Genomic DNA, 19,162 nt, shown 5'->3' on the forward strand with positions numbered 1-19,162 from the left:
GTAACATCCGCACCCAGGGTATTCACCAAATGCTTAGCAGTTGTGGCAGCGCATCTCAGGAGACAACAAGTCCATGTCTTCCCCTATCTGGACGATTGGCTCATAAAAGCCAATACTCTTGACAAATGCGTTCTCCACACTCACCGCACTATTCAAACCCTACACAACTTGGGATTTACAATCAACTATCCCAAATCTCAACTACAGCCCTCCCACGTACATCAATACCTGGGAGCCACCATAGATACATCCAAGGCCATAGCTTATCCCAGCACAGCCAGGATAGCCAACATACAAAATCTCATCAAAAAATTTCAAACACAACACTCTCTTCCAGCAAGAGTGTTCATGCAACTCTTAGGCATGATGGCGTCATGCATTTCCATAGTACCCCACGCACGCCTTCAAATGCGTCCCTTACAGGAATGTCTAGCACAACAGTGGAATCAGGCCCACGGACAACTTACCGATCTGGTGTTGGTGGACAGCCGCTCACTTCGTTCACTGAAGTGGTGGAACACCATCAACCTGTCCAAAGGGCGGCCGTTCTTAGAGCCTCTTCCACAAGTTGTGCTGACCACCGACGCATCTCTCACAGGGTGGGGAGCCCACCTCCTTCAACACACCACTCGGGGCAGGTGGCCCACTCAACAAAAACAGCTCCACATCAATCACCTAGAACTTCTGGCGGTGTTCCTAGCACTCAAATCCTTCCAAGTGCATCTAAAAAACAAAACTGTCCTCATCCGCACGGACAACATGACCACAATGTATTACATACAGAAGCAGGGGGACACACATTCTCTACAACTGTCCCAACTTGCACAACAAATCTGGAGATGAGCGATTCCCCAAAACATCTACCTGCTAGCAGAACACCTCCCAGGGGTTCAGAACCAGGTGGCCGACCTCCTAAGTCGCCACACACAGCAAATCCACGAATGGGAATTACACCCCAAAGTCCTACTCCCATTCTTCCAAAAGTGGGGACAACCAGACATAGACCTGTTCGCCACACAAGAAAATGCTAAATGCCCAACCTTCGCCGCCAGGTTTCCACACCCACAGTCAAAGGGCAATGCGATATGGATGAACTGGTCAGGCAGATTTGCGTATGCTTTTCCGCCTCTCCCACTCATTCCATTTGTGGTACGCAAACTGAAACAACAGTTGCTAACGCTCATCCTAGTAGCTCCCACTTGGGCACGTCAACCCTGGTTCCCCACACTTCTGGAACTATCTCTAGTTCCACATCAAAAATTGCGTCTCTCCCCGGCTCTATTAACCCAGAACCATGGAGAAATCAGACACCCAGATCCGCAAACTCTGAACTTGGCAATCTGGCTCCTGAAGTCTGAGTTCTGATACCTCTACCTTCCTCCAGACTGTATGAATATCATAAAAGAAGCCAGAAGACCTACTACTAGGGCGTGTTATGCGGCAAAATGGAAAAGATTTGCCATTTACTGCACTAACAATGACATACGTCCATTTGATGCGACCATCCAAAACATCATTTGCTATTTACTACACTTGCAAAGATGCAATTAAGCGTATTCCTCTATATGTCTACATCTAGCAGCATTAGCAGCCTACTTGCAAAATAGGCAACACCTGTCCCTCTTTAAGGTACCAGCCATTAAAGCATTTATGGAAGGTCTTAAAATAATTATTCCTCTAAGATTACCACCTTCACCAGTGTGGAACCTTAATATTGTTCTAACAAGGCTCATGGGTCCCCCATTTGAACCAATGCACAAATGCAAACTGCAGTTCCTAACATGGAAAGTGGCTTTCCTTGTCGCATCACATCCCTGCGAAGAGTAAGTGAAATACAAGCCTTAACTCTTGAAGAACCCTTCCTACGACTACATCGTAACAAAGTGGTTCTTAGGACAAATCCCAAATTCCTCCCTAAAGTCATCTCCCCTTTCCATCTAAACCAGTCAATCGAACTGCCAGTCTTCTTCCCTAATCCAGACTCAGTAGCTTAGAGGGCACTTCATACCTTAGATGTTGAGAGCCTTGCTTTATTACATCGACAGAACCAAACCTTTTCGAAAAACCAAGCAACTGTTTGTTGCTTTCGCTCCACCACATAAAGGCAACCCTATTTCCAAATCGGGCATAGCCAGGTGGATAGTTAAATGTATCCAAATATGTTACCAAAAAGCTAAACTTACTCTTACAGTTCCCCCTAGGGCGCACTCCACGCGTAAAATAGGGGCTTCTATGGCATTCTTAGGGAACATCCCCTTAGAAGACATTTGCAAAGCAGCCACATGGTCTACTACACACACCTTCACTAAGCACTACTGTGTCGATGTGCAATCTAAACAACAAGATTCAGTAGGCCAAGCTGTCCTAAAAACTCTATTCCAAACTGCTGCAACGGATACAGGTGACCACCGCTAGGGGAGACCCTGCTATATAGTCTATCCTTAGTGTGTGATCTGCAGCTCATATGCCTCGAACGGAATATGCTACTTACCAGTATGCATCTGTTCTTGGCATGTAGAGCTGCAGAGCCACACGCCCACCCGCCTCCCCGGGACCTGTATCTGTTCCAGCATTGTCTTAATTAGACACTACACATGGACATCCTTTCTCTTTACTTCTTATACACTCCATCATTTCCCATCATGGCGAAAAACAATCTGAGGATGGAGTGGATGCCCAGGCGCACTGTTGTCCAGAGGAGGAGTCACCTATCTCGTGACCAAAGACTTCTTCCGAAGACAACAACAACCTGCAATCATCCGAGCCCAACACCAGATGGCGATCTTATCCTTAGTGTGTGGCTCTGCAGCTCTACATGCCAAGAACAGATGCATACTGGTAAGTAGCATATTCCTTACTCAGTATGCATTTGTTCTTGGCATGTAGAGCTGTAGATTCATATGCACCCACCCGCCTCCCCGGGTACCTTTACCTGTTGCAGTATTATCTTACTTAGATACACTATACATGGACATCACTTTCTACTCTGACTAACTCCATCATCACCCTTACGGCAAAACAATCTAAAGATGGAGTCGATGCCCATGAGCACTATCACCGAAAGGAGGATTCACCTACCTCGTGACTACAAAGACTTCTTCGACAAAAACCAAGTGCAAACATCCTGGCCCAACACAAGATGGCGATCTATGCTAAAGCATATGAATCTGCAGCTCGCTCTACATGCCAAGAACAGATGCATACTGGGTAAGTAGCAATTCCCTTCTAGAACGAAGACAAGCCTGGCACAGGTAAGTTAAATAAGTGCATTGCAATGTATTATGCTGTGTTTACAAGTGAATGCAAGTTCAAATGCAGTTGTTTGAAATACAGGTGAGTCATGGTATTGAAATTACTTTTTAGATTACTTTTTCTACTCAGTGTGATATGCCTAGATGTCACACTGGGACATTTCCTAGAGAAAAGGTAAGTAAAACTATTTTTGCACAATTATTTTTCAGGTTTCCGTTCAAATCAACTCCACACTTAGAACAATTTTCAGAGAGAAACAGTCAGTAGGTTCCTATGAAGAGAAATGAAGTTAACGGTTACCAGGTAAGAAATCGGTCTTTGAGGTTGAGCTTCTGGGGTAGAACAAGTGTTCCCCCAAGGTCAAGGATGCACTCGTGTTACACCCTCAGTGGCAGTAGGGTAGCCGGGTGCACAGTGCTGAGACCCCCTCTTCACAACAGGTAACTCCATCACCTTCAGCCACACCACCGAACTCACATGGACTGACCATCGATGCGTCCACTTCACCTTCAGAACACCCACCGACACCTGCACCTGCTCCCACGAAGAAACTGGACCAGAATCACAGACGACCAGCTACGCTCATCACTTAGCAACTCCACCCCAACCATCATGGAAAACGACGACCCCAACACCGCAGCCCGAACCCTGCACAGATGGATCTCCGACAGCGCCAACACTATAGCCCCCCTCAAGAAAAACAACACCCACACCAAGAAAGCCAGTTGGTTTACCACCGAACATCGAGAGTCCAGACGCACTTGCCGCCACCTCGAAAAGGCCTGGAGGAACACCAAATCCACAGAAGCCCACAACTTCAGAGCCGCCACCAACGCCCACCACCGACTCATCAGAAAAACAAGGAAAAAAGCGATTGAAGACAGAATCTTCCCTCACGCACACAACAGCAAAGAACTCTTCAACATCATCAAGGAGTTCGCCCAACCCACCAGCGAGTCCACCAACATCCCTCCGTCACAAGACCTCTGCGACAAACTCAGCACCTTTTTTCACCACAAAATCTAGAGCATCTACGACAACTTCAACTAAGACAACCAACACACTGAACCCTCACCAACCACCCCCGACATCCTGAAGCCAGCGATCTACAACTGGACAGCCCTCACCACCGAAGACACACTGAAGACAGTCAATCCACTCCGGGGCCCCCACGGACCCCTGCCCCCACCACATTTTCACTGACACCATCGCACCCATGCTCTGCCACACCATCAACTGCTCCCTGGCAACCGCCACGTTACCCGACAACTGGAAACATGCCGAGGTCAACCCCCTCCTGAAGAAACCCTCGGCGGACCCCACCGACCTAAAAAACTACGGACCCTTCTCCCTGCTCCCGTTCCCAGCGAAAGTCATCGAGAAAGTCATCAACAGCCAACTCGCCACATTCATCGAAGGGCACAACATCCTCGACTCCTCCCAATCCAGCTTCAGAAAATACCACAGTTCGGAAACTGCCCTCCTTGCTGCAACAGACGACATCCGCACCCTACTGGACAAAGGAGAAACAGCAGCCCCCATCCTACTCGACCTCTCAGCAGCGTAAGACAGTCTCCCAGTGCACCCTAATACGCAGACTCCATGACGCAGGGATCCAAGACAAGGCCCTCAACTGGATCCCCCCCCTTTCCTCTCGGACCCTACACCTACCACCTGCAGAGTCCCCCAGGGGTCCTCCCTCAGCCCTACACTCAGTCTACATGGCTCCACTCACCCCCATTGTCAACCTACGGACTCAACATTGTGTCATACGCCGACGACACCCAACTCATCCTCTCCCTATCCAACGAACCCAATACCGACAGACACAGTTTTCGAGAAGGCTTGGAAGCAGTCGCCAAACGGATGAAAATCAGCTGCCTACAACTAAACACCAACAAAACAGAAGTATTCATCATGGGCCCAAACCCCAACGCCTGGAACGACACCTTGTGGCCCCCCACCCTCGGAAGCCCGCCCACCCCCACAGACCACGCACGCAACCTGGGAATCATCCTGGACTCCGAGCTCAAAATGGACCGCCAGATCAACTCCGTCTCGTCCTCTTGCTTCCACACCCTCCCCCTCCTACGTAAGACCTTCAAATGGCTCCCCCTCGAACACGGAAAGACTGTCACTCACGCCCTGGTCACCAGCAGATTCGACTAGGTTAATGCACTCTACGCCGGAATAAACAAAAACCTCACCCGCAAGCTACAGAGCATCCAGAATGCCGCCGCAAGACTGGTCCTCGACCTGCCAAGACACTGCCACATCTCCCAGCACCTGCGCACACTCCACTGGCTCCCCATCAAAGCTAGTCACCTTCAAGATGCTCACCCACGCCCACAAGGACCTCCACGACACCGGACCAGCATACCTGAACAGCTGACTCAAATTCCATGCACCCCAGAGGACCCTACGATCAGCCCAGCTCTCCTACGCCGTGGTTCCCCACACCAGAAAGACCAGATCGGGAGGCCACTCCTTCTCCTTCCCCGCAGCCCGAGCCTGGAAGGCCCTGCCGCTCCACCTCAGACAGACATCACTCCCTATCTTCACAAGAAACCTCAAAACCCTGGCTCTTCGACAGACACCCCCCCCCCCCCCACCCTTGATGGACTGGAGCCTGCTAACCACACACCCCTCCCCCCTCCCTCCCCCCTCCCCAGCGCCTTGAGACCCTTACGGGTGAGTAGTCGCTCTTAACAAACTACCGATTTCACCCTACCAGCCCACTCAGGGTTGGGAGGGTCTCTGTGCAGAGGCTGGAGGAAACTTCGGGGAGTCCTGGAAGGGGTCAATCCACGGTGGACTTGGACTCTGAAGCGCTGGGGGACCTCGCTGAGACCGGTGGGCCATTCGAACTCTGGCTGTAGGCGATGGGTGCAGTGGTGGTTCCAGGCATCAGGTTGGTTTGTCCTCAGCAGGCTAAGAGTCTGCCTGGGAGTTTTCTTTTGAACAGAGCTGTTTACAGGAGATCCGCTCGTTGTTTAAGGCAGTCAGTCCTTCCAGGGTTCAGGAGGTCGCTGGCTACAGGACAAGGCGACTTTTAGCGCAGACGGGCCAGTAGAGCTGGGGCCAAGTCAGTTGTTTTCTGCAGTCTCCTCTGCTGGGCGTCTTCTTTCGTCCTTTTTCTTGGGTTGTGGGAATCTGCTTTCTTGTTTCAGGTCTGCCCCCTAAATACTGTATTTAGGGGTCTTGGTCAGTAGCCAATGGGCTACTGACCTTAGGGTGACTACAACCTTGGTGTGCTCATCCCACGTGGGTGAGTGAGCACAATCCCTAATCCTGATTGGGGAGTGCCTGCCATCTGCAAGATGGCGGTCACTGAAGAGTGGGCTTCACCTCGCCTCCCCCACCTGAGGAGTGGGGTTTGCAGAGACAGGTACACCTTCTGAGCTGGCAAATATTTGCTACCTGTCTTCCTGTCGAAAAGGAGGAGAGACAGGAAGGGGGCCTGCTCCTGATAGCAGGAGAGGGGCATAGGACGAGAGGGTTCGGTCAGCGCACCTCCGCCACCACAAGCGAAGGAACCAAAGCTGGGGCGTTGCACTCTGAGTTAAAGAGACCTCAATGGGAATTTGCTGACTGTCCACCACGGGTCGCCCCAGTTATCTGGGATTGCTTCAGTCTCTCATCAGAGGACTCTTTGTAAGAGGTGCCCAGTTAGCTTCCCAGTCCGTCTCCCTGAAGCCTTCCCTAGTCCAGCCGATCATCTCAAAGAGGAGGCTCACTTTCTTTAGGTAGCCGTTCTCTGCTGGGGGTTTGAGGATGATCAGTCACTGGCCTCTGCCGGAACCAGCCAGCTTGCCTTGATGGCTCCTGTGAGTGCCCTCAGAACTGGGAGGCAGATCCCCATGCTGCTAGCTGTGCCGCCTGGCCTACTGCAAGCCAGGCAGGCACCATCTTAAGGTCAGGCAGACCACTTACTTCTTTCCGCGTGACTCCCCACGGGGCCAGGAGGTCTGGGTGTTTCGAACATCCCTCTGCATGCATCTACTGCGGTGTCCTCCCCACCTTATTCTGCCACCGTTCACTGGCCGCTTGTCCCCGCTGTTCAACCAGTCGACGTTTCCTTGGTCGCAGACTGGCGCTGAGGACCGCTGCCTCTGTGTCCCTCATTTGCAGCTAGCCGCGCAGACTGGGCCGATGCGGTCCATGGGTTTGGTCAAGGTTACCCTCACAGGCTCGCGGAGCGGTACCCTTCTGTACAGCGCAGCACTAGCTGGAGCGAGGTGCGGACGCCATCTTGTCGCCCCGTAGAAAATCTTCTTTGGGGCCCGAGCACCCTTCACAGCTTACACTCTGAAGCGGCAAGTGAGGCCAGGAAGGTGTCCGCTACTGACAGCACGCTGGTCACATACATTCCAGGAAAACCGGTCTATTGCATGCTCAGAAGTTTGATTGCGGGGCGAGGCGATACGGCCTACAAGGAACACGTTAAAGAAACACTACTGCCTTGACATGTAGGTCTGGTGTGAAAGTCAGTTCGCCCACTTGGTTCGGCGTAACTTTTTTTGCCTTAGTTCTATGGAAGTAATCCTGATGCAAGGTATGAAGGAGGCTGAACATGCTCAAAGGATGCTGTGGATGTTGATGCCACTGAAAGTCCTCTATTGGGTGGCAGAAGCCCATCACCACTGGACTACTGGTCGCCCAGTATCGTGATCACAGGCCAATCTTTCCTGGGTTGATAACTTGCCCTCAGCTGCAATTCGACTACACTCCCAGGCTCAGCGGACTCTGGTGCAACTTTGTGCATCAGATCCGGGTCCCTGGTGCTGCACGGCGGTGATTGGTGGCGGGTTGAAGAGTTTGGGCTACCAACTTGCCCAAGCAGGCGTCTCAGATGTGTCCCTGGGTGGTGAACAGGAGGCCAGCTCACTGACACTTGTAGTCCCTTGTAGTCTCTTGACTTTGGCTGGGCTATGGAGACGGCTTCTTCTTGAGCAGAACACAGCAGGCACAGTGCTTATTTGCTAGGCACCAGGTTCAGCAGGTGCAGTCCACACCAGTACAAGCTGTTTGATGGTTCAACAGTGTAGCAAGATAGTCCTCCTTCGGTCTTCCTTCAGTCCAGTTGAGATCTGATTTTGGGGTGTCAGTAGTGCTCTACTTATGCTCAGAAAATTCCCTGAGGGTAGGATGCAGTTAATAGCCAATAGGCTACCAGGCTCCCTTCCATCCGATGACTACTTCCTGTGAAGTGTGGCATCTGACCATCCCAGGATGCACCATAGTGCCCATTTTCAGTATGGCAGGACCCCCTCCCTGCATATTGACCTCCCTAGCCCAACCCATAAGTGTGGCAACACGCCCCTGGAAAACTGGTTTGGCAACTGGCTTCCCTTCTCCTGTCCCAGGTGCCAGCTTTTCTGCCTGAAAAATGGAGCAGTCCCTCTCCCAGGTGTTACCCATTTGCTCTTCAAAGGCATCTTTCCCCTGCAACCAACCTTTCGGACCACACCCGTCGCTTTCTGCTGGAGGGAGATAACCTCTCTTTCCAGAGCAGGCCCCTATTGTATCCTTAAGGGTAAGGACGGTGCACCAGAAACTAAGCCAAGAGAGCTTCAAATTCATACAAGGTATCCTTTATTCTATAAATTAGTGTTCGAGGCATATGAGCTGCAGATTACACACTTTTGCATAGATCGCCATCTGGTGTTGGGCCCGGATGTTTGCAGTTTGTTTTTCCTCTTGGAAAGTCTTTGGAAGTCACGAGGTTGGTGACTCCTCCCTTGGTTCGTAGTGCGCATGGGCTTCGGCTCCATCCTCAGATTGTTTTTTTCCGCCATCGGGCTCGGATGTAATACTTCGCGCTCCGGTTCCGAACATTCCAGTTCGACGATCGAAGCGGAATCCTCGCTCTTCGCGGTATTGTTTAGATACTGATCTCCTCAATCACCTTCTTCTTCGACGCACCTTCGATTCCAGTCATAGACGGCGGCCTTCGGGCCTATCCAGGCTCCGGTCCCGGCTGATGGAAGGAACTCCATTCAAGAAGTGCCCTCGATGTGGGTCCAAATTCCCCCACACCGATCTTCATGAGGTGTGCAACCTCTGCCTCTCCCCTGAACACGAGGCTCGAGACTGTCCCGCCTGCAAGTCTTTTAGATCTAAAAAGACTATTCGAGATCGAAGGGCCAGATGAAAAATGGCGCACTCCTCGACCGCCGTTCCAGTCGACATCTTCGGGGACGACGTCGAAGCTCCGGGACACCAGCACACCGAAGAGGACCTAGTCAGTGCTTCCGAAGCCGACGACTCGGATGTGGAGGACATCACCCCGGCACAGAGGGTCATGCGTAAAATACCCCCTCCCACACCCGCGCCGACACCCAAAAAGGCTTTGGTCACGCCTTCGGGCCTAGGCAAGACCAAAGACACTGCTTCGAACACCCCACCTTCGGGCCCGGTGACGAAGCCAATTAAGCCTTCCGGCGGCTCGGGCTCGAGCCAGCCTGCCAGCGGTGCCGAAAAACACCCTTCGGCACTGAAGAAAAGATCGGCCTCTACCTCGACACCGAGCTCCACACCAAAACCCTCGGTGTCCAAACCCAGCCTCTCGTGCCGACCAAACATCATAAGGCCATCGGCACCGACACTCCCGCGCCGAAGCCTGTCTCGGCACCGAACAAAAAATCGGAGGTTCCCAAAAAGCATGGCACAGACGAGCCTAAGAAACCGTCGGGCCCGAAAACGTCGGCGCCGACAGAACAACCGGTGTCGCAAGAACTTTTTACACCGGATCCTTTGCAAAAGACACTTACCAAGGATCCAAAAACTGGACATTTGGCACTGTCTTCTAAAAAGAGACACTTGGACAAACCAGCTCCACCACCACCTCCAAAGAGGAAGGACTGTGCTACCTCTCCTTTCAGAGTGCCTTCCCCACCTCCTCCACCCTCTCCACCTCCACCCCCTCCACCTTCTCCACCCCTGCCTCATCGCTCTACGACCCAGTCTCCAGACCATCATGATCAGGGGGATCCATACTATGATCCAGCAGATGTGCCACAAGACCCCACCCCTACAGGATCCCCAGACCCCTGGGATGATTATAATAATCCAGACATTCCAGATGTCCCACAAGATGACCTCTATCCATCCAGGCCATCTCCACCAGAAGACTCACTAGGTTTTCACCACCTACTTCAGAGGGCGGCACATTATCACGGGATAGAGCTACACACTGACCCAGTAGAGGAAGATTTCCTCTTAGACACCTTTGATACTGCGCATAGGTCTACTGCGATACTACCTATGCTCAAAGGGGTAATAAAACATGCGCCAGAGGTTTTTAAAGACCCAGTCAGGGCTAGGGTCCTAAACCCACGCATAGAAAAAAAGTATAAAGCTGCCCCTACAGATCCTGCCTACATCAAAGGGCCAGCGCCACTGGATTCCCTCGTGGTATCCGCCGCAAGAAAGATCAAATTCCCAGGCGTCAGGCGAAGCACCACCACCTGACAAAGAATCAAAGCTCCTAGACGCGTCAGGAAAACGCACTGCGTCACAGGCAGCTAATATATGGCGTATCGCCAACACTCAAGCGCTATTGGCCAGATACGACAGAGCGCATTATGATGAACTAGAAACCATCATGCACCATCTCCCAGAAAAATATAAAAATAGGGCTAATGAATTAATCCAAGAGGGTAAGACCATAACTAATACCTCTATACGCTGTGCCTTAGATGCAGCAGACACAGCCTCCAGGGCCATTAACACCAGTGTCCTACTCCGTCGACACGCTTGGCTGAGAGTTTCAGGCTTTAAACCCGAGGTACAAGCCTCCATATTAAACCATCCTTTCGATCAGGAACATTTATTCGGTCCAAAGATAGACGAGGCCCTCGAAGATGAAAAAAGACACAGATACGGCGAAATCTATGGGAGCCCTACAGTCACACCCTCCTAGGCGCTCCTTTCGCTGCTCTTCCTTTCGGGGCACAGGCAGAGGCTACTCCTCAGACAGCGCGTCCATGTCCTACAAATCCCCTCCTCAGTCCACCTTCACAAAAGGTTATCAAAGAGGCGGCTATAGAGGAAATAACAATAAAGGCAGAGGCAAAACAAATACTGCCCGCTCTGCCACACCGCCTACCCAATGACTTTCCCCTGCTCCCCCCAGACCATCCCACTCCGGTCGGGGGCAGACTACAAAATTTCCTTCACATCTGGGAGTCCATCACATCAGACAAGTGGGTGACCCAAATTATTCGTTCAGGGTACTGCCTAGAACTCACATCTACCCCCCCCCCCCCCCCCCAACATTCCACCCAGGCAACGCCCAATGTCACAAGAACATTCCACGTTACTAAAACAGGAGGGGGAGGTAATCTCCCTCCTACAAAAACACGCAATAGAACAGGTCCCCCACGATCAGCAAAATGTAGGGGTCTACTCCCTATATTTTCTGATACCAAAAAGAGACGAGACTCTACGACCTATCTTAGATCTCCGGCCTCTAAACACATACATACATTCGGACCATTTTCACATGGTAACACTTCAGCAGGTACTTCCGCTCCTCTCCCAGAACGACTTTCTCACCACACTGGACTTGAAAGACGTGTACTTTTACATTCCGGTACTCCATGCCCACAGAAAGTACCTCAGATTCGAAGTGGACGGGCAACACTACCAGTTCAAGGTGCTCCCGTTCGGGGTCACAACAGCACCACGGTTATTTACCAAGTGCCTAGCGGTAGTGGCGGTACACCTCAGAAGACAGCACATTCACGTCTTCCCGTATCAGGACGACTGGCTCATAAAAGCCGCGTCCTACAACCAATGTGTACACCACACCGCCACTACAATCCAGCTACTTCACCAACTAGGCTTCACGGTGAACCACCAAAAGTCCCAGCTAACACCATCCCACATAAAGCAATACCTCGGTGCCACTATAGACACCTCAAAAGCCATTGCCTACCCCAATCCGGCAAGGAGCGCAAGCATTCAGGCTTTGCGTCAAAAATTCATACTTCAACACTCCCTCCCAGCAAGAGTGTTTAAGCAACTGATAGGGATGATGGCCTCTTGCATTTTCGTTGTACCTCATGCAAGACTCCAGATGCGTCCACTCCAAGAGTGCTTAGCGCGCCAATGGAACCAGGCCCAGGGGCAACTGACCGATCTGGTGTTGGTAGACGGTCGCACCCATCGCTCTCTGCAGTGGTGGAACACCACAAATCTTTCCAGAGGTCGACCGTTCCTGGACCCGGTTCCACAAATAATCCTGACAACAGACGCATCGCTCTCCGGCTGGGGAGCTCATCTACTACACCTCACAGTGCAGGGCACATGGACGCCGCAACAAAAGTTACTCCACATCAATCATCTGGAGTTACTGGCAATCTTTCTAGCCCTAAAAGCCTTTCACACACAGATTTTAGGCAAAGTAGTCCTTATCCGCACAGACAACATGACTGCCATGTACTAAATCCAGAAACAAGGCGGCACACACTCTCCACAGCTCTCTCAACTAGCACAGAGCATATGGAGATGGGCAATCCCACACAAAATCTTTCTCCTGGCCCAGCACGTCCCAGGAGTCCAAAACACCATGGCAGATCTGCTCAGCAGACAGACGCAACAGATCCACGAGTGGGAACTTCACCCGTTCTTTCAGATGTGGGGGCATCCACAGATAGACCTATTCGCCACCCACGAAAACAAAAAATGCCCAAGCTTCGCCGCCAGATACCCACACCCATTGTCCAAAGGCAATACGATATGGATGAACTGGTCAGGCAAATTTGCATACGCCTTTCCACCTCTCTCACTAATTCCATTAGTGGTGAGAAAGCTACAACAGCACTCCCTCACACTCATTCTAGTAGCTCCAACATGGGCCAGACAACTGTGGTACACCACGCTGCTGGAACTCTCAGTAGTGCCACACCAAAAATTACACCTCTCACCATGCCTCCTAACCCAGAACCATGGAGAGATCAGACACCCGGACCCAGCTCAGCTCAACCTTGCGATCTGGCTCCTGAGATCCTAGAATTCGGATACCTTAACCTTCCCCCCGACTGTATGAATGTTATCAGAGAAGCTAGACGTCCTACCACTAGAGCCTGCTACGCTGCCATGTGGAAAAGATTTGTTGTTTATTGCCATAACAACACAATCAACCCTCTAGCCACATCCATACAGCACATCATATGCTACTTACTACATCTACAAAGATGTAACCTAGCATATACATCCATTCGGCTACACCTCGCAGCAATTGCCGCTTACGTACAAAACAGACAGCACCTATCACTTTTCAGAGTGCCTGCCATTAAAGCCTTCATGGAAAGCCTAAAACGAATAATTCCCCCCCAGAGTGCCACCCTCACCTGTGTGGAACTTAAATATAGTGCGCACAAGGCTAATGGGTCCGCCTTTCGAACCCTTGCATAAATGCGAACTGCAATTCCTCACATGGAAAACAGCTTTCCTTGTAGCTATCACCTCCCTTAGAAGGGTCAGTGAAATACAAGCACTTACTATACAAGAACCTTTTCTCCAAATGCACCCGAACAAGGTTGTCCTACGTACCAACCCAAAATTCCTACCCAAAGTCATCTCACCCTTTCATCTAAACCAATCGGTAGAATTACCTGTTTTTTTCTCGCAACCTCAAACGGTTGCAGAAAGGGCTCTACACACACTGGATGTTAAAAGGGCCTTGCTTTACTATATCCAGAGAACACAACCTTTCAGGAAGACAAAGCAACGGTTTGTCTCTGTCTCTCCACCTCATAAAGGCAACCCCATCTCCAAATCACGGATAGCTAGGTGGATTGTAAAATTCATACAGATTTGCTACCACAAAGCAAAACGCACGCTATCTGTTCCCCCTAAAGCCCACTCTACAAGAAAGATAGGGGCTTCTATGGCTTTTCTAGGGAACCCATTAGATGATATCTGCAAGGCAGCTACATGGTCAACACCGCACACTTTCACTAAACATTACTGTGTAGATGTGCAAACCAAGCAACAAGCTAGTGTGGGCCAGGCTGTACTAAAAACACTATTTCAAACCACTGCAACAGATACCGATGGTCGCCACTAAGGTTGGAAACTGCTATATAGTCTATGCAAAAGTGTGTAATCTGCAGCTCATATGCCTCGAACGGAATATGCTACTTACCAGTATGCATCTGTTCTTGGCATGTAGAGCTACAGATCTGCACACGCCCACCAGCCTCCCCGGCTACCTGTATCTGTTCCAGTCTATCTTATTTAGATATAACACACATGGGTTTCTTCACTGTTATTACTACGCTCCATCTTTCCCTGCTGGCGAAAAACAATCGGAGGATGGAGCCGAAGCCCATGCGCAATACGAACCAAGGGAGGAGTCACCGACCTCATGACTTCCAAAGACTTTCCAAGAGGAAAAACAAACTGCAAACATCCGGGCCCAACACCAGATGGCGATCTATGCAAAAGTGTGTAGATCTGCAGCTCTACATGCCAAGAACAGATGCATACTGGTAAGTAGCATATTCCTTTTTTAAATTTCCACCTCAGCCAACGCGTTTTGTTCCATAGGAACTTCGTCAGGGCTCAAAAATGATGTATCTCGAGGGCTCAGAAATTTTCTATGCCCATACAATACCGAAGAGCACGTCTCCATTGAAAAGGATGGCTGGTCACTACACTGGCCTATTTCTTGCCCTACACTAACTTGGGATGACTACTTTCTTTCTTTGGGATCAAACCACCGGATATTTATGGAGGTATTTATGATCCTGTGTATATGGGCATAGGACATTTCTGAGCCCTCGTGATACATCATTTTTGAGCCCTGACGAAGTTCCTATGGAACGAAACGCGTTGGCTGTGGTGGAAATTTAAAAAAACTAATTTATAGAATAAAGGATACCTTGAATGAATTTGAAGCTCTTTTGACTTCGTTTCTGGTGCACCGTCCTTACCCTTATGATCTTGTCTGATTCTCAATGGAGCAGAAGTGCGGCAGGCTCCGGACGGGCGTGTACAGATAAAGGACTTTTTTCCTACCTTGAAATTGAAGTGCTGAACCTTGGTCAGCCACATTGATCTTGTGTAACAAACCCTATTGTATCCTTTCCTGGGAGTCATTCACTCCTCTCCCCAGGAGGTCAGAAAGCAGTCTCGGCAGCAGGACCCCTTGTGCAACCAGTATATTCACAGGGACTAAAGGCAACAGTGTCTACTTTGCTAAAGTTGTAAAAGGAATCTTGTTACATTGATTTTGACCTTAGAATCAAGTCGGGCTTAATCGAACGAGTTGTTTGATACCTTTGATGACCCACTTTGGTCGCACCGTTCCAGAGTTGTGCATTTTTTTCCAAAACATGTAAAGTTACGTTATACACGTGGAATATGTTGCATCCTGCCTCAGAGCTAGATATGCCTGCATGGGGGTGACTTACACATAAACCAGTGGGAGGTCTGGCTTTCCACTACAGGCGCTCTGTCCCCTTGCTTGCTTTCTTCACTTTATCTCACCCCTCTAAGGAGAATAAATGCCTCCATTGTCTGGACCCTAAGAGGGATTTCAGTTTTCACATTGATTTAACCAGAGATTAAGGTCTGGCTGTTCAAGTGTTTGTGGGCGCCTCCAATACAAAATGGGGGAAAGCAGTGCAAAAGACCTCCATCTCCTGATGGATTCTCTTTTATATTGAGATCTGCAATGGGCTAGCCAAAAAGCAGCTTTCAGAAGGCTTGTGTTCTTATCCCACCAGAGCGAAGGCTGCTCCACTGCGCTGACACATGGTGTGCTAGTGTTGGACATCTCCCAAGCTATTTTTAGTGTCCCTCCACATTGTCGCAAAGCAGTGTTGCCTGGACAGCCCGGCCAGGCAAGAAGAGTATTTCAGTCCATCTCTCATGCAGGATTTCCTGGTCTGAGCCATTCCTCAGACCCATCACCTCCGGGGGTGAAGGGGGACAGTACTTCTCTGTTATCTATTCACAAGGTGAGGAATTTGGGGGTTGTAAGTTTCTACCAGGAGAAGTTACTTTCTGGAACACCTTTTCTGGTAGACTATCTAACTGTAGATTCTTCACCACTGCACCCCTTTACCTGTTCTGTGCAATGGACTTTTACAGTCTAATAATAAGATCCCAATATAGAGATCTGTAGTTTTGTTTCTGGACGGTGGTATTGTTAATAGATAATAGGCGCTTTTGGTTAGTTCACCTGGTATTTGTGGGGATTATATTGGTTACGGTGCTCAAGGGTTGGAGAGAACCACCAGCCTCCCTTAATTATTGTGGCAAAAGCAACAAAAAGTCATCATGAGTAAACCCAAGCACACGCAGAATTTAAATTTACAAAGTTAGTAAGTAAATTATACATGAAACATAATAAAACAGTCTTTGTTTCGTTCTTGTGATTTTCTTCTCTTTAATACTTCCGTTTTTACAGTAGTTCCCAAGCCAATGCTTACTAACTTTGTAAATTTAAATTCTGCGTGTGCTTGGGTTTACTCATGACAATATAGAGATCTGCACACTTTTTTTGTGGGCACTAAATCCGACACAGCAGACATACTTAAGAAGAACTGATGGTGTGCGGAGGTGACGCAGATATGGTGGCCCAACATGGTGCTGTGCAAGGAAATTACTATCAAAATTATCTGTATCAAGTCTAGCACCTGGGGGAATACTCAAGGTAAAGTATCTGCAGTTAGAGAGTTTCTAGCAGAAAAGGCATTACTAAAGGTAAGTAACTTGTTTGTTCATCTCTACTACCATCAGTCTCTGCTGAGCTCTAAGGTGCAAGTAAGTGACAGGTTCTACATTTTTATCCCATTTTCCAGTATTCACAAGGGTTAAGGAAATTGTAGGCTATTTCTTATTTGTACTATTACCTCCTTGCTTCCTCAGCCTTACCAAGTCTGCTTTTGTGGAATGTAATGCTTCTTTATCTCTACACAGTCTCATTCTTACCCCTCCCACTCTACACAGTCTCTGCATTACAGAGGATGGGTCATAGCGTAACAATAGTGTACATTTGGCCATTGATTTATTCTAATGTCACTTTTGTAGCTCCAAGGGATTAACTTGTGGTTGGCTTGCTCCTGACCAACTGCTGTGTATGTGCCTCTGTGCATAGTAACCAGTATTGACATTTTAGTTCTACACTAGTTTATTAATCCTGGTTTATCCTCTGCAGCACTTAGACTGTCAGGCTTTTGTTAACGTTACAACAATTGACGCCATGGAACAGTTCCCATGTCTGCAGCATTGGTGGGATGGAGCAATTCTCACCCTAGTCACTGCTGCTCCGTTTCCATTCAGGCTGGTTATGTACTTGTCATTTGTATTAGAACTAGTAGGAATAAAGAATATATAATAGGTGTAATAATAACTGTGCTAAGTGGAAACTAATTTGCTTTAGATTTCCTGTACTTTGCTGGACCTTTGGCCTTCGTCTGCTTGCTTTTGCATTATGTGTTGTAATATTTTTAATCCATCTTTCCTTACAGTCCAATCTCATCCTCCCCAACAGCTTCCATACCACCCACCTGGAAATTGAGACCTCATCAGGCTGTGAACTGACATCTCATCATCCAGACAGCTTCTGTTCCATGCCCCACAGAACACAGAAGACTTCTCTGGCTGGAAAGGACATCCTCCCAACAGTTTTCATTCCAACCCCCTCCCCCCTTGACATGATGTCTGAAGTGATATTTCCTCTGCAGACTTATTTTATCCTGAGTCCACCTGGATTACTGAGGGCATCTGTCTGTGATCATTGACTACAATGCAGGCAGCCATCTGCCCTGTGTATCCCTGGACATTGAGTGCTACTCACTGTATGAAGGCATGTCATCTAAAGAGTGCTTCTGTTCCATGTGCCCTCCTGGTCACTGATGTCAGGTCAGTCTCTGAACGGACATCTCTTCGGCAAGCTGCTTCTGTACAATGCACTCTTGTGTGACCTCTAGAGAGCAGCTCAGCCTGCCAATGAACATTTCATCTGTTTCTGCCCCATGCTGCCAGACTACGCTGTCCCACTCCCCTGGACATCGATGGTGGCTCAGACTGTGAATGCCCAGGTCATCTACAGAAAATTTATTTTCTGAGATCTCTTTCCCCTTCTGACACTGGGGTTGGCTTGGACTCAACGGAGATACTATTCAGCCACCATGTGTTTTTTTTATATGGACTCTGAAGAAAGTGTCCCCCAAATGGAGACCTGGATGTGCATTTAACAATGGAGCCGTAGTTTATTCCTTCTCAATCAAAGCTGCAGAGTTTCATATAATGCTTACAAGTCTTTGTCTCTGGATGTCCAATGAGAAGCCCACCTATAACCTTGAGGCAGAGCCTTGATCTCCATGCTTGCCTTGACTTTTGTGGAAAGGTCATCTCAGCATTTCATTTGGGTTACTTTTTTCTTTGGGGATGACAGGAGGCACTTGGATTGGAGCTCCCAACCACTTTGTTGCTCCTTGGGACTAAAGATTTTATTTTCTATTATTTATAGCTAAATTGAACAGTCTGTTGCCCACCATCTCATGACATCTACCCGAAAAAGGAGTTATGGACTGCTTTTTTTTTTTTTAATTAAATAAAAATATTTAAAAAGTGGTCAAAACCCCTTCCTCCCTCAGCCCAAAAATAAAATTTTAAACTAACTCCATTTCTGGTTGTGCAGTGTTCAATGAAGCAACAGAGTTCATTCCTGCTATGTAGCTTTGTTTGGGATAGTGGGTGGATGACTGGATGGAGCGAACCCATTAATTAAAGACTGTTAATTTCCCAGCTCCCAAAACCTCAATTTCTGGCACACCTGTACTCTTGCCAGCTTATCCATGTTGCCCAAAAACGCTCCACAAGAATGGGATTTGGATAGATTTCTGTTTTCTTTCAAAACTGGTTGTTGTGAGGATGTGCATCTCAC

The 19,162-nt window shown here is 49.1% G+C and overlaps 1 protein-coding gene across 4 annotated transcripts in view; it reads left to right on the forward strand.

Annotated features, from left to right (window-relative positions):
- ATXN2L (ataxin 2 like) overlaps positions 1-18,901 on the forward strand; it is a 767,539-nt gene extending 748,638 nt beyond the window's left edge. For 2 of the 4 annotated variants that reach the window (XM_085618994.1, XM_085618996.1), the window contains one exon: positions 17,742-18,901. In XM_085618994.1, coding sequence (XP_085475120.1) covers positions 17,742-17,791 — 50 coding nt within the window. In that variant the 3' untranslated portion in view covers positions 17,792-18,901. The remainder of the gene's footprint in view (positions 1-17,741) is intronic. The other 2 variants (XM_085618995.1, XM_085618997.1) reach the window with 1 other exon arrangement.
- Positions 18,902-19,162: the final 261 nt, after the last annotated feature.

This window comes from Triturus cristatus, chromosome 7 (genome assembly GCF_964204655.1).
Source record: "Triturus cristatus chromosome 7, aTriCri1.1, whole genome shotgun sequence".
NCBI lineage: Eukaryota > Metazoa > Chordata > Amphibia > Caudata > Salamandridae > Triturus > Triturus cristatus.